The sequence below is a fragment of the Mus musculus genome, chromosome 2, assembly GCF_000001635.26.
Source record: "Mus musculus strain C57BL/6J chromosome 2, GRCm38.p6 C57BL/6J".
NCBI classification, from domain to species: domain Eukaryota; kingdom Metazoa; phylum Chordata; class Mammalia; order Rodentia; family Muridae; genus Mus; species Mus musculus.
In genome coordinates, this window is record NC_000068.7 from 165,873,912 (window position 1) to 165,900,861 (window position 26,950).

The 26,950-nt window shown below is 50.4% G+C and overlaps 1 protein-coding gene and 2 long non-coding RNA genes across 50 annotated transcripts in view; 2 read left to right on the plus strand and 1 right to left on the minus strand.

Moving 5' to 3' along the window:
- Zmynd8 (zinc finger, MYND-type containing 8) overlaps positions 1 to 25,070 on the minus strand; it is a 114,830-nt gene extending 89,760 nt beyond the window's left edge. For 7 of the 48 annotated variants that reach the window (XM_017317924.1, XM_011239505.1, XM_011239503.1 and 4 more), the window contains exon 1: positions 1,794 to 1,864. In XM_017317924.1, the coding sequence (XP_017173413.1) occupies positions 1,794 to 1,818 (25 nt within the window). In that variant the 5' untranslated portion in view covers positions 1,819 to 1,864. Of the gene's footprint in view, positions 1 to 1,793; positions 1,865 to 2,175; positions 2,319 to 2,373; positions 4,568 to 4,878; positions 5,620 to 5,662; positions 6,358 to 7,176; positions 7,558 to 8,237; positions 8,368 to 9,416; positions 9,483 to 10,267; positions 10,329 to 10,696; positions 10,928 to 11,595; positions 11,674 to 25,004 lie in introns of those variants that run through there. The other 41 variants (XM_030250723.1, XM_030250694.1, XM_030250710.1 and 38 more) reach the window with 28 other exon arrangements.
- Gm11465 lies at positions 7,497 to 8,540 on the plus strand. Its single transcript, XR_003953963.1, has 2 exons — positions 7,497 to 7,576; positions 7,794 to 8,540. It is a non-coding gene; the product is annotated as a predicted gene 11465 (long non-coding RNA).
- Positions 11,818 to 17,157, plus strand: 1810021M19Rik. The gene is made up of 3 exons (XR_866948.2): positions 11,818 to 13,446; positions 14,357 to 14,563; positions 15,980 to 17,157. It is a non-coding gene; the product is annotated as an RIKEN cDNA 1810021M19 gene (long non-coding RNA).
- Positions 25,071 to 26,950: the final 1,880 nt, after the last annotated feature.

Here is a 26,950-nt window from a genome sequence, read left to right on the forward strand (position 1 = left end):
CTTCTTGGTGTGTAATGACAGAAAAGGTCTCCACAGTGGGCAAGACAGGCAGGTCCCTGGGGACTTTTCCCAAGTTGGTGGCCTATGACTGTGGTCCTTCTGGAGGTTTTACTCTGCCTCCTGAGGAGAGTCCAGGAATGAGGAAGTCTCGACACAGCCTCCCTGACTGAACACCCATTAGAGACTCTGGTGTTCTCACCTGCAGGGTGGGGTACCACTCACCCCAGAAGGGGATTAGACAGGCCAAACACTAGAAGGCTCCTGTGTTGTCCCACAAGCCTTCAAACATACCAGTACCTTTATCCTAGACAGCCTTAGGTAGGAGGCACCTGAAATAGCAAGTACACACCTTTAACTCCAGCACTCAGGAGGCAGAGGCAGAGGCAGAGGCAGGTGGATTTCTGTGAGTTCAAAACCAACAGGATCTACAGAGTGAGTTCTAAGCCAGCCAGAGCTGTGTCGTGAGACCCTGCCTCCAAAAAGAAAAAGAAAGGGAAGTAAACAGAAGACAGATGGACAGACAGACAAAGATGAAGACCCAACACCACCCGGCCCCCCTCTTTATGGATTCTCTCTCCCTCATCCTCTCTTCTCTGTCCCGTGTCATCAGAACACGTCTCATAGGCCAATCCTGATCACAGCAGCAGGCCTTCAAGGGGCTGCCTCAGTCAGTCCTGACCGACTGTCTGCAAAGGCTCTGGTGGGAAGCCACACCCTGCCCCAGCTCCCTGGGTTCCTCGCCACTTGGAACAATGAAACTCAGATGACCTATACATGCTGGGACAGCTGAGGCAGGGGACAAGCCAATGAGCCTCGCCTCTTCCTCCTCCTCCTCCTCTTCCTCTTTCCTCCTCCTCTTCCTCTTCCTCCTCCTCCCATTCCCTCCTCCCAGCCAGCTCTGTGTGACCACCTGACCCCTAGTTTGACCCAAATAATAGACCGCCTTTTCTTTTCTTTTTTTTAAAGCTCTAGGATGCTCTCTTTTCTTTCAGGCGCCTCTAGGAAGTGCTATTTTATGACTTCCTGGCCAGATGAGAGCCTCCTCCTGGAAGGATCTGTAACAACCCTCCCCGCAGCCCCTCCCACCTCCCAGACACAGCCTGGAGCTGCAGCAGAGGGAACAGACCAGCTCAGCACAGCCGCTAGGCTATTGTGGCAAACCCGTGACAGTCCTCCAAAGGGCTGCTGGTCAGAGCGCCCAAGGCACAAGCAAATACCCCCCTTGGGGTGCCCCACAAACTCTCACTGAGCAGCAAGGCAGGCCCAGGCCACTACAGGCTCCCCCTCTCAGCAAACAGAATAAACAGAGAAGAGACCAAGGTTTGCTCCCAACACAGGCACTGGCCTCCTCATTCCCTTGTAATTGCCAACCAAGGCCACCATTTTCCAATGAAGCTGGTCCACTCCACCCCACCGATTGCCCAGAGGCCTGCTGTTACCATCAGGAAGCCTGCCACAGCTGCAGACCTCAGTGGCGTCTGCAGAAAGCACATTTAGACTCCTGTGAGAATCGCTCTGGGAAAGAGACTGGCGGGCAGGCACCCACAGCCCCAGACACACACCCAAAATTTACCACAGGGCAATGCCGGGCAAGTCGGCACACCTACACAGGCAGGGCAGGGAAGGACGTTAGACTGAACCATGTCTCCAGAAATTAGGTCCATCCATCAAAAGACCCTACAGTGTCTCGGCCGGCTGGCGGCTCAGAGAGCCATGTGTCACCTCTCTCCAACAACAAAAGAAATCCCCCTCTCCTGGAGGTCGCAGTAGATAATCTGAGATTTTTGACTCACCTTTGGAGCGAGTAGAGATATCCATTCCCTCCACCACCTCCTGCTCGGTTTTTATTTCCTCTTCAGCCAAGCTGAAATAGAATAGATTATGTATGTTAGGGTAGGCTGCAAATGGTCTCTGTGGGGGCAGCTGCTGCGAAGCCAGAGAGCAAAACCGCCTTCTCTCAGGGCCATCCTTCCTTATGGAAAGGGGGTGGGGGGTGGGGGAGGGGACACACCTGACTTCAACCAAGTGCAAAGATGCCAAAGGACTTCTTTAAAATACCAGAATACTAAAAATACGTTCTTAAAAAGTCAAATTAATATTTCAGTCGTCGTACCTAATTCATTAAGAGGTTGTAAGGGACGTGGTTTTTAGTTTAGAAACTCAAGTACCACCTACCAGCTTCAATCCTAAAGAGCCCAGCCTTCAAATTAGCAAGTCTCTCATTGCTAACACCAGGGAGCCACTGAAGGTAGGTTAGAGAAACCTTTCGGAGGCACCTAGAATTCTACCAGTGGTTCCCTGCCTCCCCCATCCTGAACCGAACAGCTCCCCAGTGAGTCAGGAACATGGGGTGAAAAAAAAAGAAAGACATACCGGTTAAATTACAAAGTAGAAAAACATGGCCAGATTCTAGCAGCCTTTATCACAGGCATCAGGACCCTAGGGTCTCTGGGCAGTCTCAATCCCACCAGGCATGGCTTCCTTCTGAACTGTGACTAATTACACTTCAGCACAGAGAGTGGAATGAGGAAGGATTATTTAAAGGACGCAGGCTGAGTGGAAAGCTGGGCTAAGAAAGGAGAAAGGCAGGCCCCCCTTAGCTAGGAAGGTCTGTCACCCAGAACCTTCTCTGCCTCCCCGTTGGAACACAGGTTCAACAGAGCAGGCCCTGTCAACCTAACACTTCACAAGCCAAGCAGAAGGAAAAGCAGATAGAGCTGCTGTTATAGGCAAGTGCTAGAATGTCTCAGGCATTCCAAGATGCTGCTTTAGGGAGATGCTAAGCAACCGCTCTAGGTGCCATCCCAGCAGAGCAGGGTTCAGCAAGAAGAAAATAGGCGCATCACCAATGGACATGGCTGGAATTTTCCATTGGGAAGGCAAGAGAGGAAAACAGCTGAGAAGGCTGTGCTGTCTGCGTCCCGTGCTCTGTGTCAGAAAGGCAGCCTCCAGCCTGGAAGCTTGGGGTAAGATGGAGTCCTGTTTGGGAGAGCTCCAGGTGTGTAGGGGAGGACAAAACTCAAGACAGGAACTAGGCAGAAAAAGAAAAGATTATTGCACACGACAGGAGCTGAGAGTCCCCTGACTTTAACTAGTCCCAAGAGAGAAGAGAGAGAAAGGTAGTTTGGGTCTAAATTTGAAAATTAACACACTTAGCATTCTGATACAGAGCCTAGGTAACAATTTCATTTAGTCTGCATCTATCTGTAGAGAGACCAATGTCCCAAATCACCAAGGAGATAATGACACATTGTTCACAGGTGATCCTTCTCAAAAGAAGCCTGATTGCCAGACCTGAGCATGTCACCAACATGGAACAATCCAGGGGACATGGACAAGATGCACCTTCTACTCCAGCTTCAGGAGAACACCTGCAACTCAGAAACACTGCCTGAACCACACTGGTCATCTGCCTGGGTGCTGCTGAAAGGGCGGTTCTTGCAGCCAGAGGTGAGGTAGATGGTTAACTTTAAAAGCACAGCCCATAACCTTGATCTTCCTAGCAACTGGCATTCTGTTGCCCTCTCTAGCATGAGGCATGAAAAATGGATCCCGCCCATATTTTGAACGAGCGATGAGGTACAACACTAATTTGTGCTCCAACTGAAAAGTACCAGTGGGGAAAGAAACAATTATGAATCTCAGAGCTAACATACAACACACACACACACACACACAAAAGACTGGAGACCCACTTGAAGGATTTCTGCTATGATGGAAACAGTCAAAGGTGTATTGATCAAGGAAGAGGACCCGCACTGAAGAGAACAATTACGTGGCTGAATACTTCAGGCAGGAATGCAGCTGAGAAGCAAGGAAAATGCAAAGCAGTTTCGTGGTGGCTGCTGAGTTTAAGATAATCAATTCTGAAACAGAAGTGGGGGGTAAGCTGTTTCATCTCCCCAAGCATCACAAGTGACCGCCACAGCCACCTGACTTAGCAACAGCACCATCAATTTTTGAGCCTAGAATCTTCCAGCACTACTGAGGAAAACCATCTTTTTCCCACAACTGCAAGCCATCCCTTCAAAGGCAACCCCCATCTGTGCGAGTACATGTGTGCACACACACACACACATCACACATGCACGCACAAGTGCACAACTTGTATTTGACTACATTGACGATTGCAGTGTCTGAATTTAAAGGGGGTGGGGGAAGAGAAAGAAAGAATACTTGGTTTACAAAAGCAAAGACCAAAATTCAAAACTAGTCATTTTGAACAGCCACATCTGAGGGCCTACCCTTTGCCCACACCACAATCTCGGCTTTCTTTCTCTTTTGCTTTTTCTTTCTGTTGTTGTTGTTGTTGCTCAGGGTTAAGCCCGGGTGTGTTACTGGAAAGGAAGAACTATAAATAATCATATCAAAAGTGCTGATGAGAAAGAGTCGTATCTTTCCAAATGCCCCCACAGATCTTGGGCAATTTAGTTTAAGAGCTGTTTAGAGATTGTGGGGTGGAAGTAGGGGGCGGGCAGCCAAATAACAATCTTTAGAAAGAAAACTGCAGCTGGAGAAAATACTTTGAACTTTTGCCATTAACACATTAAAAGTCTTAGCATATGCAGCCGCTCCCCTCCCACCCCCACCCCCACCCCCCACCCCCCCACCCCCCACCCCCGCCCGCCCGCACCCCTGTTTGCCACACAGCCTGCCCTCTGCCCCGACTGCTAGAATCCAACAACCCTGATCATTTCCATCCACAAAGACACAAGTCCCATTTCCAAACTGACATTTCTATTTTGTAAAGGTCTGGTAAAGGGTGAATGGACACATAGAGAACAGAGCGAAATAAGCCAAGAAGAAGGAAAAAAAAAAATTATCAACTAGTTGCATACATTGTATAGGCACGAGCATCAGGACTAAGCTCATATTTACCCAACGCACTTGCTGGGGGGATCCACAAACTGCTACATTTCAGGCACCGGAAAGAAGAACCAAAACCTGCCAACACGGTCAAGTCCATCTCGTCCCCTTGCCCAAAAAGAAGACTCCCACATAACTCCTTCCCTGAGCAAGAAATCTGGGCTTCTAAACCTACACGCACTGGGGAGGGAGAAAGAAGCAATTAAAAGTTGCATATGCGCTACTCTGCACTCCTGTCCTTCCAGGAACCCTTAGCCCTTCTGATTCTTCATTCTGAGGACTCAGGGATGGTCCGGGTTTCCCAGGCATCTCACCCCTTCAACACTTGGTTCCAAAAGGGTAAGAGAGAAGGAAAAGCCTCGCTATGTGACAGGGTGTTAGGGGAGATCCTGGATGGAGATACAATAGGCAGATCCTGCTTCTCCCAAGTGTCCTTACGGCTTGACTTTATAACAATCTGTAAGGCAGCAAGAACACAGAACCAGCATGCACAAGACCTCGCTGCCCTAGTCAGAAGAATATCACACAGCAATTCAGGAAATCATGCAACCAGTCCCAAGCGCTTCCCCTAGGTTTTACGTTCATTCAAAAAGACCAAAAGGGTCCAGACTGTAAGAAATAGTTGATACCCAAGCCACAGCATCCTCCCCCCATGTCACCACCGTCAGCATCGAGATGTAAAGGGGGGGGGGGAAGGAACAAAAACAAAACCAAACCAAGCATGCTCCTCTCAATCTGCAAAGAAATTCCTTTAATTGGGGGAGGGGGGACGGTTAGCAAATCTGCAATCACTCACCTAAAACGGGCAGTCATCGGAGCTAAGCTATTTATGCAGGATTCTTAAAATGGCGGCTGGCAACAGTGCCTCATTCCTGTATTGAACTAAAATGGTAGCAGTGTGTTCAATAGCTGAGCTCATGTTTAAGGAGCCCTGCTAGCTCCAAAGCCGCCTTCATAAACATCAGAACTAGGAAACGCTCCACCAAAGGACACCAACAATCCAACGTTTGAAGAATAAAAAAAGAAGGAAGGGGGGAAAAAAAAAACAACAAACTGCAGTCAGTGGCAGGGAGACTTAGTGAAGTCACAGGTTCCTAAGGAAAAGCCTTCCCTTTCAGGCGTCCAGCCTTCCTCGGGAGACTGTGCTGGGGCCCCCTTACCCTGCACTGAGGTGAGTGGAAGGTTAGGAATTACGCGGTCCCCTGGCATAATGTGAAGACAGACAGGTGTCTCTGCAAGGCTGATCTGTCCTAGAGAGCAGGCTGCAGCGGGAGGAAGCTCGTGTGCCCTTCTGAGTCCAGAGCAGCACAGCTCCACATCACTTCTCCAGGTGAATAAGAAATCTCCCAGAACAGCAGGCATCTAAGACGCCAAAGCTACAGGGCTGCACCTCTGTCTGAGGCCAGGGTAAAAATGTAGAAAGTCTGTGAGCCTAAAATCTGCCACCACCAAATAACAGCAGCCACTCCTGAAGCCGGGGATCAGCAAGGACAGACAGCCCTCAAATCTACAGAGGACTGACCCAAGTCCACGGAAGACTCTCACAAAAGAGGTTTCTGTCCACCTCCCCCACACACACACACACAGAGTCGGGGGGCAGGGGTAACAATGCATCTTGTAAAAGCCCCCTTCACAGGCCGAACTATTAATAATAGCCTCATGGTGGCCAATGTTATTGACTGCTAAGGTCTGAGAGTTTCAGAATCCCTCTAGCACTAGGAGCAAGGAGCTTCAAGGTGACACCTTTTCAGCACCTAGGAGAAAGAAGGGCGCCATGCCCAAGGCTGAGCCGGGCGAGGCCTGGCCGCTGGCTGGGAGCCGGCCTGCAGGTAGGTGATCCGGGTAGGAAGGCCGGCCTGGCAGCCTGCGAGCTGCAGCGTTGGCAGGGCCTCCCTGTTTGTCTGGAAGGGAGAGCTGAAGCCGAGGAGGGGGAAGGGCAGCCCGACTGAGCCCAGCAACCTGAGGCCAAGGGTAACTCCTGAGTTGCTTTTGCATTTGAAGAACAACCATGAAGGCTTCTAAACCCACCACTGCCTTTCGCATCTGAGCCATGGAGAGGGGGCCCCTTGAATGTGTCTTTCTTCTCAGGGTCAACCAGAGGCAAAGAGATCCAGGGACTGGCAACCGGGTGCCTCGGTCAGAGGAGCCAGGAGGGGAAAGAAAGCAAACAGAAACAAAAGAGATCACACATTTGAGTAGGTTGGACTTCCCAAACATAGCCTGCCTCCAGGGTTACCACCAGCACCCAGCCTTCTAAAATATGGCACCACACACACACACACACACACACACACACACACACACACACACCTTTTACTTAGGACCGGATGCTGCACAGGCTCTGGAAGAAAGAGGAAGGCCATTCTTTTTATCTCTAATTTATAATCCAAGGGAACTCAGTGCTTTCTTTCTGACTCAAATCTTTGTCGTCGATTATTAAAGTAGCTAGACTTGGCTGCAACATTTCTGCAATGTTCTTGCTCTACAATTAGGGGAAGGGAGAAAAAAAAAAAACCCTGAAGAAAGTTTAGTGAGTGATTATATGTAATTAATTCCTAGTTAAGACGGAGCACTGACCATTTTCTGGAGCTAATAAAAGCAGTTGCTCCCCTCCCCCCACATGAATGCCACTTCATCTCCCAAAGCAGAATGGCGTACCCATCTCAGAAGGTCTTAAACGGGGGAAAGAGGGTGGGGAGAAGGCTGAGAGGTGAGAGGGAGGGAGTCACTGAAGGGAAAGGGGGGGGGGAGAGAAGAGAGGGAGAGGAAGGGGGTAGAGGGAGAGAAGGAGATGGGGGTGGGGGTGGGGAGAGAGTTGAGTAGGGGAGCTGGAGGGAGAGTGGGATGGAGGGGGAGGGGGAGAGGGGGGGAGAGAGAGAGAGAGAGAGAGCGAGCGTGCATCAGTGTCTGTATCTGTCCCTTTGCAGCTGTGCATCCTCTTTGGGGACCAAGAAGGCAGGAGGAAAAAGGAAAACAGCCCATCCGTTTGGTTTTCGCCTCGGCAATCTGCACAAGTGTTGAACCCTCCACCTGGATGAGGGAAAGCGAAGTGGGGGATGGGGGAGTCCTAAGGATGGAATGCAAGAGACTCCTCAGCTTGGCCACCTGCTTTTCCTAAAAGGAACAACAACAACAAATGGTAGAAATTTCCAGAAGTCCTTACTCAGGCCACTGCAAATGCCAATCTTTAACCTTTCCCCTAAATCTGCTGGCTTAAGAGAACAGGAAGAAAGGGGAACCCCGTTGGGCTAATCTGTGGGCCTGCACTAAGATCCCACCCGGTCCAACTGCAATGCAGACTTTTTTTTTTAGTTCCCCCTTTAGTAACTGGAAAAGAATGCTACTTCGAAAGCAATTAACTTTTTACCAACCCCAGGCACTGTGGTGGCCACGAGGAAAAGCAGCCAGCTTGAGTCAGGGCTGGGAAATTGGCTGAGGTTCACACTCACAAACAGATCCTGGCTTCCCAAACCTGTAGGAGCCATTTTAATGCGTGCTCTTAGAGGACAAACGCTTTGCCCTCAAGTTTCCTTTCAGCCCAAGAAGTTACGCAAAGGCTGAGAGAGGCAAACCAGGAGGTTGGTGACTAGCCACTGGATCTGCAGAGGCCTCAAGAAACTCAGTTTGTAATTTCCACTTACAGCAAGGAGATAAGAATAAAGAGAGTAACAGAACTTGTGTGCGGCTAAGGCACTGCTTAAAGAACATTATACCCCACCTGTGTTTGACTCGGCGACACCGGCCTGCCCCACACAGACTGCCCAGTTGATAATTTAGTCCGTCTCTCTTTACTAAGTGAACCTTTTTCAACTGATGTCAAAGCTTCAGCTGCCTGAACACTAGAAGAAAAAAAGTCAAGAGTCTGTGCCGTTGGCCTAGGATAACCACTGCTCAGAGACAGCCCTTCCATGCAGCCTGACTGGGTCTCAAAGCAGGAACTAGATGTGGTGAGTTTCCAGGTGGACCCTGAAGGTGAGGACTTTAAGATTCTAGCTGCAGCCTCAAAAGTAGGGCAAATGCAAAGCCAACATGTACAGGGGTGTGTGGCCCAGACTTTCAGGGAGGTGAAGGCTGTATCTAGTGGTCAGTGGGTTCTAAGCCAAACCTAGTTTGGGAGTGGCTAGGCTTCTGTTCTAGATGTAAACACCATAAAACTTACATATGAAAACACAAGGCGCACATGCAGGCACATGCCCTGTGTGTGTGTGGGGGGGGGGGGCTCTGGAACCCTGGAAGGACAAAACAGCTTTGCTCACATTTCACATTTCACAAGCAGATCACCTACCCAGAGTTCAGAAGAGCCAAGCACAATCCAAGGTCTAGCTGCGAGTCACAAGGAACCCAGTAATTCCTGCCCCCAGCGGAGAGTAAGCAGGAAGTGAGAGCTGCAGCCCTAACTGCAGATTAGCAGGAACAACAGTGGATTCCAGCCATCACCTAAACTCAAAGACACTCTCTGGAAGCCACCCTCTCCCCACCCCCATTACCACAGACCCCAGAGGTTCACCAAACTCTTGATCCACGTTCGCAGAGGAGGCAGGTTTACTTACCCAACACACGTTCAAGCAACCGTCTCACTTTTCCCCAGTTAGGAGGAGAGGACAGGCTGGCAGATTTGGGACTTGATCAAAAAGGAAATTTTTTTTTTTTTTTGGTAAACAGTTACATGGTATTATTAAAAACACACACCACCACCACCACCACCACCACTACAACAACCACAACAACACAACCCAGCAACTGGATATGGGATGCTGTCATGAGCCTCAGGTATGTATGAGCCATGTCCCCTGCACTGTATCACAGAAGACAGAAGATGATAGAATGTTTGAAAAGGGGGGAGGGAGACAAGGATAAAAGAGACATTAGCCCATGGAAAAATCATGCAAGAAGTATAAAACTAAAGGAGTCAGAGTCTTCACAGATCTCTTTTTTTCCCCCCTTCAGGATGTTATTCAAAATCTCTCCCCATCCCCACTCCCACCCCACCCACCCCCAACCCCCCAGGCACCAAGCCTACTCCAAAAACTCCCTCAGAGGCTAGGAAACACTTTCAGAACCATTTGCTGGCTGTAGGCTGACTTGAAGAACATTCTGTACCAAGCTAAGTCGGGGGGAGGAAAAAAAAACCCTGAACAATGTTGCTGCGAGTGCGAAGCTCTGGAGAGGAAGAGATGACAGTCCACACGCCACCACCCACCTAGGCCCAGGAACCAGCCTGGGTCCCTGAGTACTGTTCTTGTTCAGGCCTGACTTCTGGTGCAAACACGCATCCTCTCTTGTCAGAACTTAGCCCAGCCTTTCCCAGAACCGCTCTGGAGAAGCAAGCTGGCTTGCTCTGCTCTCTGCCACAGGCAGTCCTGAACTGTGCTGGGAGAAGACCTTCTGGCTTCTGGCTTACCTTCCATTTTCTTCCCCCAGCAGGCATGTGACACACAGCGGCCGACAGTGCAGGGGGAGGACTGTTCAGAGAGAGAGGGAGAGGGGGGAGAGGAAGGGAGGGAAAAATAAAATAAAAGAAGGGGGGATAATAGCTTCTCTTTTGGCATACCAGGATCTAGCTTCAAACTAGTCCAGAAATTCTTTGTCCTGGTCAAAATAAAGGTATTCCAAGCCCTCACCAGTCTGTAAAATCAAGCTATGGCTAATGGCTACTTAGCCATGTGACCCAAAAAGGAAAAAAAAAATCTCTCTAAACAGTCCCAAGTTACCCTAAGTGCTCTGGGGGGGGAAGTGTGGCAGAGCCAGGCTACAGAGAAATCACACTGCTAGTCCACGACTCGATGACTCGGAGGGAGGGGGGAAAAGATGGTTAAAAAGCCGAGCTTACCTCTGTGGATGCATTGTTAACTGTGTAATGTCAATACTTATAAAACATGGAGGACAGGCTCCTAGTTCTCACAGAAAAAGGGTTTGGCACTTCGGCTGATGATCTGGCCGCCTAATAAAAGCTCATCCCCGATTGGCTGCCCCGGCCAATCGGAGTGTAAAGCCGCCGCCGATTGGCTGAAACACTTCCTGAGCGATTATCTTTGTGAGGCTCGGGTGAGCAAGAGCCATCCTGTGCATAGAAAAAGACAGGCTAAGCTAGGCCTTCTGCAGGAGGGAAAACTTGGGACAGGGGCCTCCACAAGCACTTCTCCCACCCCCTGGCTCGATCCCCCAGGCCAGGCAAACCCGTGCAGCCAGCCTGACCTGCTCCAGCAAAGCCTGAAGCCAGCGCGCCACTGGGAAGGGCCCTTTTGGGGTGGGCTGGCTGACCCATCCACGCCTGCCCCCACACACAAGTCCTTCTCTAAGAAGGCGAGCAGGCCGTTTTATAGAACAAGCCAGCTTGAGTGGGTCTCAAAGGACAAAGTCGAGCTTAGGGGTGGAGAGAGCCCCAGGGAGGCAGAAGCAATAGGGACAAGGCCAGACGCAGGCCTCTGAGGGGGGCGGGGGGGGGGGGCGCGCGCGGGGAGTGAGACAGGCAGCCCGAGGGAGCCCCAACAAATCAGCAAGGGGCACCCAGGTTCCAGGGAGCTGAGAGGTGCAGCTTGCTGTGAGGTGGAGCGATCAAGTTTGCCTAGTCATGGTCAAAGTGGCTCTTGGAAAAAAGGCAGGCCCACAGAGCCATTTGCAAAACTGGGAGACCTCTAACCTCTCACCGCCACCCCTCAGCCGATCCTCAAAGACAAACCAAAAAGGGCTCTGTCAGGATGGCAAGGGAGATACCCTCTCCAGGCTTACCCTAAGAAAAGCCAAATGCGTTGCTAGCAGGCCACATGCCTCCATTTAAGTCTTCCCTCCCTCTGCTCCCTCCCCCCACCGATGAGGCCTGCTAAACCTGTCAGTTAAACAAAAATCTGACTTCCGTCTTAGTCTGTGATGCCTTCAGCTTCCTGCCTGTTAACCCTCTCTGGGACTCTGGGCCTCGCTGGGAAAAACTAGGCCCTGAGATTGTAGAAAAGGGCCTGTGGAAAAATACCAGCTGCAGCTCTCCGGGCAGATGCAGAGAGAGAGAGAGAGGGAGCTAGCTAGCTGCTGTCTCGCTTCTGCTTCCCAAGGAGGCGTGGACCTTGTGAATCCAGGGCATACAGGCAGTGCCTCTCAGTCAGAGAAGCCATTTAAATCCAGAGGGACAGAGAAAGATGTCAAACCGGGCCAGGAAACAAGCCCGTCCATTATAGTCAGGCCTACACACCCACAGGTTGGCCCTTTCTGCCACAATCGCCCCTGTATGTGTGTTCTGGGGGGAAACTGGGCCCTGTTTGGTGGGCAGACAAATCCCCTGGGCTTCGTAAGGCTTCTTGCTTCAATTTATTTCCACAGAGAACTGCTTCTTTTCGTCCCCTAAGGCAGATGGAAGGGCAATTTCACACACACAGCCTCACATTGGCAGTCCCCCTACTCCCCCCATCTCTGGCTCTGCTCCCCAGTAAAATATTAACTAGTTCCTCAGACCTGCTTAGAATTCTCCCCGATGGTGCTGGGTGGGAGACCAGTGCCTGATTCTTTCCTAAAAACTGTCATTTGTAGAAAAGGCACAGAGGAGAATCAAAAACTGTCCAAGGCTCTCTCCTATTCTTAGCTATTTTTTTAAAAACAACAACATCCTTAATTAACAAGATTCTTAAAAAAAAAAAAAAGACGCTAAATAAACACCTTTCTTCAGGGGCCGGCAGTTGATGCAGCCAGACACCAGGAGGTGGACCCAGAAAGCAATAAAGTCCCCCTCAGCTACTGAAACTAGGACTCATTCCTGCCTCCCCAGGCGTTTCCTCAAAGGAATTGAAGGGCTGAGCTGATGGCTTGCTCTCCCTGCCCCCCAAGGACAACAGATGCCCAGCAGGCCAGTGTGCACTCTCCCTGGCTGGGGAATCTGCTCTCAGGCTCCAGACCCAGCCAGGAATCTAAACACACAGTACTGCAGGACAAAACCCTGGCTTTGGAAAGGAGACAGGATTTTGTTTGAACCAGCTGAGGTCGATAGCAGCAGGGGACAACTCCAGAGCCACTAGGCCTGACAAAGGCACTCAGGACAACAGGCCTGGCTTCACCCAAAGGGAAGGGTCGGCTCTTACTGGGGAGGGAAACCTTACTGGGACCAAACAGGGAACCTGAGGCCTGATCCGGGCACCCTCCCCTTCATGTGGCTTCGGACTCTACTATCAGCCATATGAAGTATGGCTTGGGGGGTGAGGGGAGGCGACAACACACGGAGTTGCTGATAGGTCTTGGGGACACCTAACTTCCCAATTGGAAAAGAGAATACATACACAGCAGGGGAGCGCATGGATTAAAGCTTGTTGTGTAAGCGGGAGCGCGCGCGCGCGCGCGCGCACACACACACACACACACACACACACACACACACACACACACACACGTACTCCCGTGCTCTCCCTCTCCCTTTTCCCTCCCTCCCTCCCTCTCTCCCAGGCTCTGATCACTTGAACTGTTTTCTAGGGCAAAGAGCAGGAAGCTGCCGGCATATGCTGGTGACCTATTGGGGCAGCTTTGTTTGAGGAATGCTGCTGCCATTCAGGCTTGTCTGAGGTTATCTGGGAAATGTAACTGGGCTGGAGACAAGAGACAAAGGTAAGGCTGCAGACGGGATTCTGGGAAGAACACCGATGGAGGAGGAAGCCGGGAGGTCCGCCTACCAACCAAGGCTGATCCAGTGCCTAATGGAATGTGGCTGACAGGCGAGAAGCAAGGCTACTTCTCCAAGCCTGGGCTCAGGGGCCGCATCTGGGTTGCTCAGAGGCTAAGTTCATCGGGGCAGGGATTGCTTACACCTTGAACAGGGCCCAGAGAAGTGACACTGTGCACCACTCAAGGTCACACAGCTAGCAGATGCCTGTGATCTGACATGTACACTAGTAGTAACCCTGGATCGCTGAGCCTCTGGAGAAAGCCACGGGAGTGAGGCCAGGCTGAGGCCCATTTTTCCCAGGAGCAATGTTGAGCCTTATCTTCCTCTTAGCAATCCACCCTTAGGTGGGCTTTGCTTTGAGGCACAGAGCTGAGAGACATCGGATTCAACTGATGCAACCTCCCATCACAGACGAGAAGCCGGGGAAGCCCCCTGTCCTGTCCAAGCCTCCTGTTAGATTGCCACCTCAAATGATGCTTTTTATAATTCTTAAAATCTGTCCCCGTCGTCCCCCCAATGGAAGTGACAAATGGAGACTTCTGGGCTGTCACAGACAGAGAAGAACTGGCTGCTGACACCCAGAGAATAGAAACCAAAGATACAATAAAAACACTGCAGGAGTACCCACCCCCACGTACCCCACCCCCGCCAGCACTGCCAGGAATTTTGAGACCCAGAATGTACACTGTACTGAGGTTGGGAGTCCGAGGCAATGGGAACGACAGAAAAAAAGAAACCTAACCAGAATGCTTTGCACAGAAAAGCGACACAGGCCTAAACAAGCAGGCTCCTCAGTGATATTAATAAATAATGAGCTAATGAAATTACATTAAAACTTGTCTCTTTTGCTAGGCATGGTGGTGCAGGCCTGCAATCCCAGCTACTGGGTGGACGATGGAGTGAGGGACTGTCTTAGGAGGCTGGAAAGTCCAAGGCTGGCTTTAAGCTTCTTGGAGGGCGAGATCAAGGCCAGCCTGGCCGATGCAGCGAGACCGTGTCTCAGAATAAAGCCATAAGCAGCAGCTTATGCACGGAGCTCAGTTCTGTGGCTCTCACAAGGTCAGAACCTGGTGTTCCGGGAGCCTCGCTGGGTCAAGACAGCCTCGGAGGAGAGGAGAGACTGGTCCAGCTTGCCTCCCCTGCGCCTCACTTAGCAGAGGCCAGGCCTCCCTGAGATGGTTCTCAAAGCCTCTGGCAGGCAGCCAGGCGGCGGCAGCAGCAGCAGCAGGAGCGGCCTCTGCAAGCTGCATCCCCAGATAGCTTAGGCAGCAACTAGGAAGCAGGCACTCTGGACTTATCTGCCTCGGGCAAGCAGGCAAGCAGCGGGCTTCTTGTCTGCGTTGAAATGAGGGGGAACTGAGGCAGGGATGGGGTTTAAAATATCCTGGTTTTGTGTCGTTTCTGTTTGGCTAACTGGAACCAGAGCCAACCTAGGGGACAGTGACAGCAGGGCCCACCTTTAAGGACGAAACTGACAGCATCCTGTTACAGCCAGAGGCAGACAAAACTTGTGCCTCCTCCTTAAGACAAGATGTCTGCCTTGGGAGGAGTGTGTGCATGTGTGTGTGTGTGTGTGTGTGTGTGTGTGTGTGTGTGTGTGTGAGAGAGAGAGAGAGAGAGAGCATGGTTTTACTTCCTTCTAGAAAGGGTTGGCAGAATTAGATCAGTGGCAAGAGGGAGAATAGGAAGGGTGGGGGCAAAGGGCAGGTGGTAAGACGAACAGCCTGTGCCCCATCAGGCAGATGGCCGACAGCACAGGGTGTGTGTGTGTGTGTGTGTGTGTGTGTGTGTGTGTGTGTGTGTGTGTGAGAGAGAGAGAGAGAGAGAGAGAGAGAGAGACAGTGTGACAGAGGGTCAAAACAAAGTCAGAAGGAAGACAGTTCAGTATTACCCAGAGCTGCTTTGCTGCCGTCCCTGTTGCTTTGCTGTTTGCCTCTCCCTCCCATTAGACCATTGGCTCTCAATGGAGGAAAGCGTTCACCTCCCAAATGACATGTGGTAACCTCTGAAGAGGTTCTGGATTGCCACAGCTAGGAGCTGAGGGTGCAGATGCTCCAGGTATGGAATAAGGAGAGGCTAGGGACACTGGGTTGCAGCCCATACTGCACGGGACAGCGAAGCAGCCAGAAACGAAGCCCGGGTCCAATGTTTATCCTGAAGATCTCTGAGAGCCCATCACCACAGTGCCCAAAACAGAACCCAGCGCCAGTCCTGGATTATTAAACTGTAAACCATCTATCCACAGGTTTAACAGGCATACCACAAAATAGGGCCAGGAATATAAACATATACCTTTAACCCCAGCACTTGGGAGAGGCAAAACTTTGTGAGTTCTAGGCTAGACGGGTCTAAATAGCAAGTTCCAGGACAGCCAGGGGGAAGGAAGGAAGGAAGGAAGGAAGGAAGGAAGGAAGGAAGGAAGGAAGGAAAGAAAACCATGGTCTTCTACCAAAGCCTCTATTCCTGTCCTTGCAGATGCTGAGAACACACCACACACAACCCAGGACATCAGCAATCCTTGCCCTGGTTCTGTCCCTCCTCAACACCCATCCAGGACTGCCACCTCTCTAAGAGCACAAGCTCACGTCTTATGGCTGACCACCCGTCCCCACCAGCTCCGTGCCCGCCCCTAGCTCGGTGCCTCGTTTCGCTCTGCATGCCCATCTGTTCTGTCCACCTGCTAGCACATCCGGCCCCTCGTCTGGCCTTTGCACTTGGCCTCCAGCTCTGCTTTCCACCTCCCCACCCCAATCCTCCACCCCACACCCCCAGCCCATCTCTCTGCTTCCCCAACCCTAAGACGAGGTCATCTCCTCCTCTGGCTCTCAACATGTCTAGCTGTTCTGTCCAGCTTCAGAAAGGACTCCTCCAAACCCTGGTGTGGTGGTAATTCCGTCCTTTGGGAGGCTGAACTCAAGGCCAGCCTGGGCTACATAGCAAGTTCCTGTCTCCCAAACCCAAAGGCTGAAGATGCAGCTCTGTGGTTGGAAGGTCATGGGCTCCATCCTCAGCACATCAAGAATAAAAAGAATGGATTCCCTGCAGACCGACCGAGGTCTGCCTCTGCGCCCCAGTGCAGCCAGGGCCCCCATTTCTCTTGTGTTGTTCACCTTTTCCTCTCTTCCCCACATCAAGAGGCGCAGTGGTTGGGCGTGCGGCTGCCAGCATCAGACTGACTGACGGCTGTGAATCGCAGGCGCTCCACTCACCACCAGCTGCAAGGTCTAGGCAAGGTCTCCAATCCTGCCGGCCCACACTTCCTCACCTACACACCCACCTAAACCAACAAAGCCAGCCCATGGCCAGTTTCCTAGCCTGTTGGGCTCAATCTCTTTTCTTTTCCCCTTTTTCTTTCTTTTCTGACAGGGTTTCTCTCTGTGTAGCCCTGGCTGTCCTGGACCTCACTCTGTAGACCAGGCTGGCCTTGAACTCAAGAGGTCCACCTATGAGATTAATGGTGTGCCCCGCCCCCAATCAGTCTCAAAGCTTCCCTCCAGGCCTGCAAGAGGGCTCAGTAGGTAAAGGTTCTTGCAGTAAACCTAACAACCTTCCCATTCCCTGGATCACTTGATGGAAGGAGAATACAAAGTATAAAAGCTGACCTCTGGGGCTGGTGAGATGGCTTAGCCTTTAAGAGCACTGACTGCTCTTCCAAAGCTCCTGAGTTCAAATCCCAGCAACCACATGGTAGCTCACAACCACCCTTAACAAGATCTGATGCCCTCTTCTGGTGTGTCTGAGGACAGCTACAGTGTACTTATGAATAATAATAAATAAATCTTTTTTTAAAAAAAGGCTGACCTCTGCACACACGTGTGCACGTGCATAAACACACACACTTAAAAAAATAATAAAATCAGGGCTGAAGAGAAGGCTCAGCAGTTAAGAGCACTGGTTGCTTTTCCAAAGGACCCAGGTTCAATTCCCAGCACCCACACAGAAGCTCAAAACCATCTGTAACTCCAATACCAGGGCATCCGACATCCTCACATAGCATTCAGTCAGGTAAAATGCAAATGCACATAAAATAAATAAAATTTGAAAAAGAATAAAACCCACATACAAAAACAAAAAACAAACAAACAAAAAAAAAAACAAAACACTTTTATTATGCCCCAAGAGATGTGCAGCACTTAAAGGTGTTCTCCTGCCAAGGCAGGAGTCCTGAATTTGATTCCCAGGACGCATCCGGTGTAAGGAGAAAAGCTCACTAGCTCCTTTAGGCTGTGTCTGACCTCTAGATGTAAGCCTTGGCACATACAGCCCCACATACATTCACACAAAAATAAGTAATAAAAATACAGCTATTATAATAAAATACAGTTCTAATTTACTGAAAGCTGACGAGGTGGGTCAGTGGGTAAAGTCACCTGCTATCAAGCCTGCCTCGCTGAGTTCAATCCTCAGGACCTACGTGGTGGAAAGCAGGAATGGATTCCTGTAAGCTGTCCTGTTCTCTCCGATGCACACACAAAGGCTCTCACACACACAATGTAAAGAAAGATGCAGCCGGGCAGTGGTGGCGCACGCCTTTAATCCCAGCACTTGAGAGGCAGAGGCAGGCGGATCTCTGAATTCAAGGCCAGCATGATCTACAGAGTGAGTTCCAGGACAGCCAGGGCTACACAGAGAAACCCTGTCTCAGAAAACCAAAAAAAGAAAAAGAAAAGGAAAGGAAAGGAAAGGAAAGGAAAGGAAAGGAAAGGAAAGGAAAGGAAAGAAAAGAAAGATGCAGTTTGAAATTTGCTATGGGGGGCTGGAGAGATGGCTCAGCAGTTAAGAGCGCCGACTGCTCTTCTGAAGGTCATGAGTTCAAATCCCAGCAACCACATGATGGTTCACAACCATCCATAATGAGATCTGATGCCCTCTTCTGGGGTGTCTGAAGACAGCTACAGTGTATTTACATATAATAAATAAACAAATCTTTAAAAAAAAAAAAAAAGAAAGAAATTTGCTATGGGAGGAGGGAAAGAATCAAAAGGGCCAGTTTTAGAGGTTGAGACAGTAGGCTCACAAGTTCAAGACTAGCCAGAACTTAATGAATAAATGATTCAATTTATGTAACATTGGAGCAGTTTATGAAATCGGCAGAAGGGACAACCGTTCAATGTTTACACACACCAGAGTCTCCCTACTACTAGGGATAAACCTGGCCCTTTCTGAGCCAGAACTCTACCGTGTGTGTGTGTGTGTGTGTGTGTGTGTGTGTGTGTGTGTGTGTGTGTGAGAGAGAGAGAGAGAGAGAGAGAGAGAGAGAGCACCCAGTGTAGCCCACCATGTGTTTTCTGATTCCTAAGAGGGGCTCACTTTGTAACCCAAGACATTCATGAATCCTCCAGGCTCTTGCTTTCACCTCACACCTGCAGGCTGAAGCAGCCACAGGGGCGGCGGCAGCCTTCAGTTGTTTTTGAGGAAGTTGTGGGAAACAGAATAATGAGAAAGAGCCTCGACCAACAGAGACACAGACTTCAGCCCCTCAGGATATTGAAGATGAGAGTTCTGCATCTACTTATCAATTCAGCATCCCACGAGAGCCAAGCTTTGGACCAGAAGTACAACCTCCCAGACTTCCTCAACATTATTTTGGATTTGACACACGGTCTCTCTCCATGGCCCTGGTTGTCCTGGAACTTCCTACGCAAACTCAGCTGGCCTTGAACCCGCAGAGCTCGAGCTCTGTGTGCCTCTGCCTCCTGAGTGCAGAGTGCTGGGACTGAAGGCGAGTCACCAAGCCCGGCTCTCATTCATATTCTTGAACTTCAACATCCAAAGTCGCACTGACCCCAGGAATCAACCTCACCAGATCTCTACAGGTCCCAGATACTGGACCCTGGGAGCTTCCCTCCAGAAGGCCAGCCCTGAAGCTCTACAGCCTTACCCCAACCTCTATCTACCCATGAGCTATCCCCCTCTTCCTGCTATCTCTCTGGACTCATGTAGGCAGGCCACGGAGTCAGCCTTGCTAGGGAAGGAGTAGGCCCAGGTCCCCTCCTTACTGCCTATGAGAGCCAATGGGAAGGCTAGCCTGGGCTCCACAGTGAGATAAGGGTTACAGATCCTGCCCAGTTACTGGCATGTGAGTCTCCTTAGACTTGAGACTTGTTTTTCTCTCTCCTTAAAAACCTGGGCCAGGGGCTGGTGAGATGGCTCAGTGGGTAAGAGCACCCGACTGCTCTTCCGAAGGTCTGAAGTTCAAATCCCAGCAACCACATGGTGGCTCACAACCATCCGTAACAAGATCTGACGCCCTCTTCTGGAGTGTCTGAAGACAGTTACAGTGTACTTACATATAATAAATAAATCTTAAAAAAAAAAAAAAAAAAACCTGGGCCAGAGCTGGGCGTGGTGGCGCACGCCTTTAATCCCAGCACTCGGGAGGCAGAGGCAGGCAGATTTCTGAGTTCGAGGCCAGCCTGGTCTACAGAGTGAGTTCCAGGACAGCCAGGGCTACACAGAGAAACCCTGTCTCAAAAAACCAAAAAAACAAAAACAAAAAAAAAAAAACAAACAAACAAACAAACAAAAAAACCCTTTCTATGGGGACTGGAGAGATGGCTCAGCGGGTAAGAGCACTGACTGCTCTTCCGAAGGTCCTGAGTTCAAATCCCAGCAATCTCATGGTGGCTCACAACCACCCATAATGAGATCTGACGTCCTCCTCCGGTGTGTCTAAAGACAGCTACAGTGTACTTACATATAATAATAAGTAAATCTTTTGGGTTGGAGCAAGTGGAGCCAGAGCAAGCAGAGGTCCTGAGTTCAATTCCCAGCAACTATCTATACAGCTACAGTGTATTCATATGCATAAAATAAATAAATCTTTAAAAAAACAAAACAAAACAAGCCGGACCCGTGGTGGCACACGCCTTTAATCCCAGCACTTGGGAGGTAGAGGCAGGCGGATTTCTGAGTTCAAGGCCAGCCTGGTCTACAGAGTGAACTCCAGGGGGGCCAGGGCTACACAGAGAAACCCTATCTTGGAAAACAAAAAACAAACAAACAAAAACAAAAAGCAAAACAAACAAACAAAACCCTTTCTATGTAGCCTGGCAGGTGGTGGTGCAAACCTTTAATCCCAGCACTTGGGAGGCCGAGGCAGGTGGGTGAATTTGAGGCCAGCCTGGTCTACAGAGTGAGTTCCAGGATAGCCAGGGCTATGCAGAGAAACTCTATCTCAATAACAAAACAAAACAAAACAAAACAAACCTATTCATGTAACAATTTCACCCCTTAGCCAGAGAAGATTCTAACAGCCCAGGTCTCTAACCTCACCCCTGCTGGGGCCCCTCAGGGGCTCCTGAGTTATGCACAGCAGAGGATAGACATGCCCCAGCGTGCTTAGCTGCTTAGCTCCAGGCCTGCTGCTACACGCTATTCCTTTCACTTGCAAGAAGAAATCTACACACAAGCTAAAACTTCGAAAGGAGGCAGACCACAGTACAGAGGAGCAGGAGCGGGGGGGGGGGGGGGGGGGGGGGGGGGGGGGTCTGCTCCAGAAAGGTAGGACTGTGTCTAAGCTCAGGGACACTGGAGCTGAAAATGGTCACAAAAACACATACAAAAGCCTAAGCCAGGCCTGAGCTTAGCAGCTTCTCTGTCAGTCGGTGAGTTGCTGTCTAAGGGCATCTTGATCACTATGTGGACCATCCGCATCCGTGACTCAAAGCATCCCAGAACATTCCTTCCTTCCCTCCCCACGCTCCTCCACGTCCAGTCTAAATCATCCCTGATTCCACTGCCAACGGAAATCCCACAAAAGATAAATAAAAGGGATGGGACCGAGAATGGGAGAGCTACCCTGCCCGGCACGTGCAAAGGTCCTACCCACAGCACTACAGAAACCAGATGTGGTGTTAAAGGCTTGTGATCCCAGCACTTAGGAGATGGATTCGGGGCGGGGGTGGGGGGGAATCGGGTGTTCAAAGTCATCCTGGCTACACTGTGAGTTCAAGGCTAGCCTGGGACATGTGAGACCCTGCGAAAGAAGGAAGAAAAAGAGGGAGGGGGAAAAGGGAGAGAGAGAGATGGCGATGCCGACCCAGGAACTAAGCTCCTTCTCAGGCCAGGCTCCGGCTCTTCCTGCCCAGCTGCAGGACCCCAGATAATGTCCATGTCCACGATTCATACGCACAAGGATCATAGAGTTTTCAGGAGAATGAGACAGACACCAGAAAGCAAACATCTCTCTGCCCCAAGCCAAGCATGGAGAAGTGCTCCAACATGGCCACTGCCTTGCTGTCCTCTGGGGACCCCCACAGCTCCCTGTGCTCCTGAGAACAGATGACCCTCAGTGAGGCCCCCTGCCTCTGATCCCTTTTCTGCTTCTCAGCTTCCAGGGAGCCGGATGGTTCTTCTACGCTGAGATGCTACCAGGCTGGGTTCCCCAGTCCTCACAGGGTCCTTCTGATGAACAAGAACTCAGAGCTCCAATCCTGAGAGCCCTTCCTACCTGTTTCCCACCAGGAAAGACTTCCTGGTTCCAGAAACCTATGGCGTGAAACACATGGCCTTGGCCACTGCTATTTCTCAGAGTGCCTAGTTATTATTGGGACCTGAGGTTGAGCAAGGCATACCAGTTTCTTCCTGGCTGGCAGGCAGCAGCTCTGGTTCAATATCCCCCCTAACTGACTGCGCCAAACTCTACCCTGCTACTTTAACCCTCAGTCTTCAAGGCAGCAGTAGGCAAGCCTCAGGCTCCCGTGTTCCACCACCTGCATGGCTTCAGTAGGCCCGGGTGCCTTGCTCCCCCGGGGAACCATTTGTCCCTTCTACCAGCTCTGCCCCCTCACTCTCCCTTAGGGAACCTGGGAGCAGCAGATCCCAGGAAGAAAACATGGCAGTCATCGGGATCCTACCCACAAGGTGACAGATCACCTGCTTGCTCAAAACTCCTAGGCAACCAGCGGGCTGGATGGTGCTTCCGGTTCCTCAGGAGAATTAAGCAAGAGGGCGACGGCTGGAAGGCCTGGGCTACAGAGCGAGATCCCCTCTCAGCAGAGAACCAGGGCTCAGAGTGAGGTGAGGCCGAGCGCACCTGCGCTCCCTTCACTCTGATTGGAGGAAGGAGGAGCCGGTCAAGTTGACCCAAGGTTAAGCGAGTTCAAGGCCAGCCTGGGCTGTGTGAAAAACGGTCTCAGGGCTGGAGAAACGCATCCCACTTGTAATAATTTTGGGCTGCTGGCGTGTGTCCATAGGAGGTCAGGGACCTGCAGGGTCAAATGACCCCACAGCATCTAAGACATTTCCCTGAGCTCGGCAGTTGAAATACTTGCTGCTCGCACATTACGCTGTTTTAGATTTTACCCACACTCCCCACCCCACCCCAGCTCTATGTTCAGCTCTATGCCAGCACCTTCCGGTCTCCTTACTCAGCTCAGGCTTCTCAGGAGGACCCCCACCTTAGGCCTGAGTAGTCCCCTCAGGACCACACTCACATGACTTGGGTTCCGGCTTCCTGAGACAACTCATTTACCTCCAGAACCCAGCATTCTCTCCGCACTTACTTTGAATCTATACAAAAGCAAGGACTTTGTATCTCTGGCTGCCTTTCTTCCCAGTGCTGGCACAGGCCTGGGGCGTAGTAACTAATCAATCAATCAATCAATACTTGTCCATGAACAGCCTCTTTTCTTCTTCAATAAAGTTTTCATGCAAGATGTCTGTCCGGTGGGTCAGACATGGCACCCTCTGGCTCAGAGACAACTGTGAACCATATAATCTCTCACGTATGCCCACTACCTCTCCCTGAACTGTTTGTCAATGCAAGTCACTCCCGTCACTTGGGGCTTTTTTGAGGTCCTCCAAACAGATCTACAGCCTACTACAGCAAATAGTTCCCATCACATCCAAAGCTTTCATCTGAAGCTCCTGCTTCAGCTCCGGAGGCCAAATGCCACCTCCTCCTGGGAGCCCTCTGGGATCACACCACAGACAGTTCTATTTTCTTCCCAGTGCAACTTTTCTCCCCTTAGCAACTTTTAAATTTTCCCGCTGGGTTTGCTTTCTGGGGCAGGAACTTGGTCATTCATAAACACTACTATAGACCTGGAGTATCCCACACACCAAGAGTTTCAAGGTCTGTAGATCCAAGTAAAAACTCGAAAACCTCTTAAGTGCTCTCTTGTCAGTGAATATGGTGACTTCATGTGGCTTGCTGGGGATTGAGGCAAGCGCCTTGCCGTGACAACGACGCTACCATCTTCCTTTCCTTTAAGGACAGCTTGTCTTTACTGAAGGCGTTACCAAGTACCAATCACCTTTTTTTGTTTGTTTTGTTTTTTGTTTTTGTTGAGCCAGGGTTTCTCTTTGTAGCCCTGTCCATCCTGGAACTCACTCTGTAGACCAGGCTGGCCTAAAATCAGAGATTCATCTGCCTCTGCCTCTGGAGGCTTAAAGGTATGTGTCAGCACACCTGTTGTGAGGTGGTTTTTTTTTTTAACTATGTATCTAAAACAAGTCTAGATCCACAATTCCTTCTCCCTTAAGGGTTGGAATTTCACCACAAATGGTTTATTTATTTACATTTTGTCTTTTGTTGTGTACACGTGTTTTGTGTTTGTGAGTGCATGCATGCTCATATATATATATATATATATATATATATATATATATATACATATATATATGTGTGTGTGTGTCTGTGTGTCTGTGTGTGTGTGTTTGTGTGTGTGTGCACGCGTGCGCACGTGAGTGAGCCCACACATGTGCCTGTGCCTATGCGCTCTCCCTTATGAGAAAACCAAAGGACAATTTGTGGTAGTCAGTGCTCTCCTACCATGGGAGCCCTGGGATTGAACTCAGGCTACCAAGCTTGGCAGCAAGCACCTTTACCCACAAAGCCATCTCAGCAACCTCTCTCTCTCTCTCTCTCTCTTTCTATATATATATATATATATATATATATACTTTTTTTTTAAAACAGTGTAGCCCAGGCTGTTACCATCTCTCACCTACGGTCTTCCACCCTAAACCTCCTAAAAACTGGGATTAACTCTTGCACATTTTGCATATGAATGGTCCTAACCGGCCTAAGAGGCTGATTTTACTATCTCTGATCGAGAGCAGGTGGGTGACAGCAGGAACCAAAATTAAGAACCTCTTCTACCTGCAAAAGGAAGGCACTTCACCGAGTGGAGCGCTTGCCTAGCGTGCTCCAGGGTCTGCGTTCCATCACTACTAGCACCAGGGTGTGAAAAAGACATTTATAAGAAAAAAAATGCACAGAAAACCCTCTCCTTCTCTAAAACTCCAAGAAACAGATCCTATGGGAAGAGGACCCAAAGTCACGTGCGAGAGGCCATCAGAAAACCAAGCAACACCAAACACACACCGACAAAATGGAGACCACGGCGAGCAACTTGATCACAAAATCAGAGCCTCTCCCACCCAGGTCCCCGCAGAACACATCCATGTCCCCTACACCCAGTTATGCAAGCCCCTAAACATGACCCTTGATCTCAGCTCCACAACCGTCAGTCCCCAGTCCTGTGACACGTACCTTCCCGACATCTTCCACCCCTGGCTCCTGCGACTGCGTAGCTCCATGGGCAGAGGAACACCCGCCCTAAGGCCTCAGCTATCTGTTCTCTGGGTAGGAGGGAGCAGTCTCCCATCAGCCTCCAGGCCCTGACTCTTCCCATCCCCCACACCCTCCAGCTACTGGGAGCTTTTGAAATTTCAATTCTGACCAGGTCACTTCCCCGTCCCCACCCCCCATCTCCAAAACCCCTAAAAGGTCTCCCTTTGTTCTCGGGCGTCCGTCTCAAATTCTTCTTCCAGACTTTGGAGGCCTGCAAGATTCCCTCTTCCACTCTAGCGCCTAGCTCTGGGCTCAGGGCAACCCAGAAGGCTCTGGAGCTGGGCTGTCTGGATTCAGATCTCTCTCCTGGAACTAACTTCTCTGGCCTTGTGAGTTAGTGGGGCAAGAGCACCTCCCAGACCACTGACTGGATTACATTTCTTCTTGTCAAGGTGCTTACATAGCGCCATTATGCAGCCTTCAAAAACCAACACAATTTCATGACTTGAGGGAAGTCCCCCTCAGTCAATCTGATGACTGGACTGCTAACTGTCCCCTTGGCATTAATGATAATCATAAATTAACACTTGGTGATGTCTAACAGCTAAGATGAAGTTCTGGGCTGGGATACAGCTCAGGGTATCCCCAATACAACCCAAGGGATTTGAGTGCCAGCACTCACAAAACTGCTCACAGCTGTCTGTAACTGCAGATGCAGGGGATCCAACGCCCTCTAATGGCCTCTACAGGCACCAGGCACACAAAGTGGTCCACAGACACTTTTGCAAGGCAGGCAAAACACCCGTTCATTCAAAATAAAACGTGGAAAAGAAAAGGAAAAAAAGAGCCAGGCGATGGTGGCATACGCCTTAAATCCCAGCACTCAAGAGGCAGAGGCAGGAGAGTATCTGTGAGTTCGAGGCCAGCCAGGTCTAAAGAGCAAGTTCCAGGATAGCCAGGGCTACACAGAGAAACTCTGTCTCCGGGAAAAAAAGGAAGGAAAAAAACTTATAAATTCTTACAACTGGTTTCTCATTTAATGCCTGGCTCAATGTTGTATCTCTCTGGCACATAGAAGGTCCTTTAAAAAGTCGGGGTGGAGCATGCGCTACAAACCTGGTGTCTGGGACCACGTGGTGAAAGGGGAGGAGTTTATCTCTAACCTCTCCAAATATGCTGTGGCCACCACTCCTGACATACAAAGAAATACAGTAAAAAGTCTGATAAACCAATTGGGTGGCACACATCCAGGAAAAAGAGAAGCTAGCAGGGGCTGCCTAGGGAATTCCAGGCTATCCAGTGCCACAGGGTGATATCTCAAAAGACAAAACAAACAAACAAATAAAATCTTGTGAATGGCAATGACTGAATGAACAAACTTTAGGATTCCCAATTCCTTGGCTTCTCTGTTCAAAAGAAGCAGAAGTGAGTCGTATGGAAGGAGGGAGAACGCGGAGGGTGGGGGTGGGGGTGGGGCGCCAGTGTTACCAAAGGCAGCTGCTGCCCTCTGTATACAAAACAAGACCGGGAATGCTTAGAGAGCTGGGATCAGAGGCGCTAGGATGTGGGCCACCGGAGAACTGGCTGCAACTCAAAGGAGCGACTGCGGAGCCCAGAGAAACCCCCGGATAACATGCACAAAACTGACAGAAACGTGAAAGTACCCGCAGGGATGGAGGGGCCGGTCTGTAGACTCTAGGCCTCTCTGTCCTTGTCCCTTTCCACTGTTGAGCAGCCTCAGGAGCAGTGGCACACCGTGACGCCTCTGGTCCCAGCCCAGGCCTCCTCCCTCCTGAAATCAGACACCAGGGAATCTCAGATAAAAAGGCTAGTTGGGCCAGTCCACCCCACATTTACTGCAGCTCTACTTCCTCTCTGGGCCCATCAAACCCTACCCTGCAATGAAGCCTTCTGCTTACCAGAGT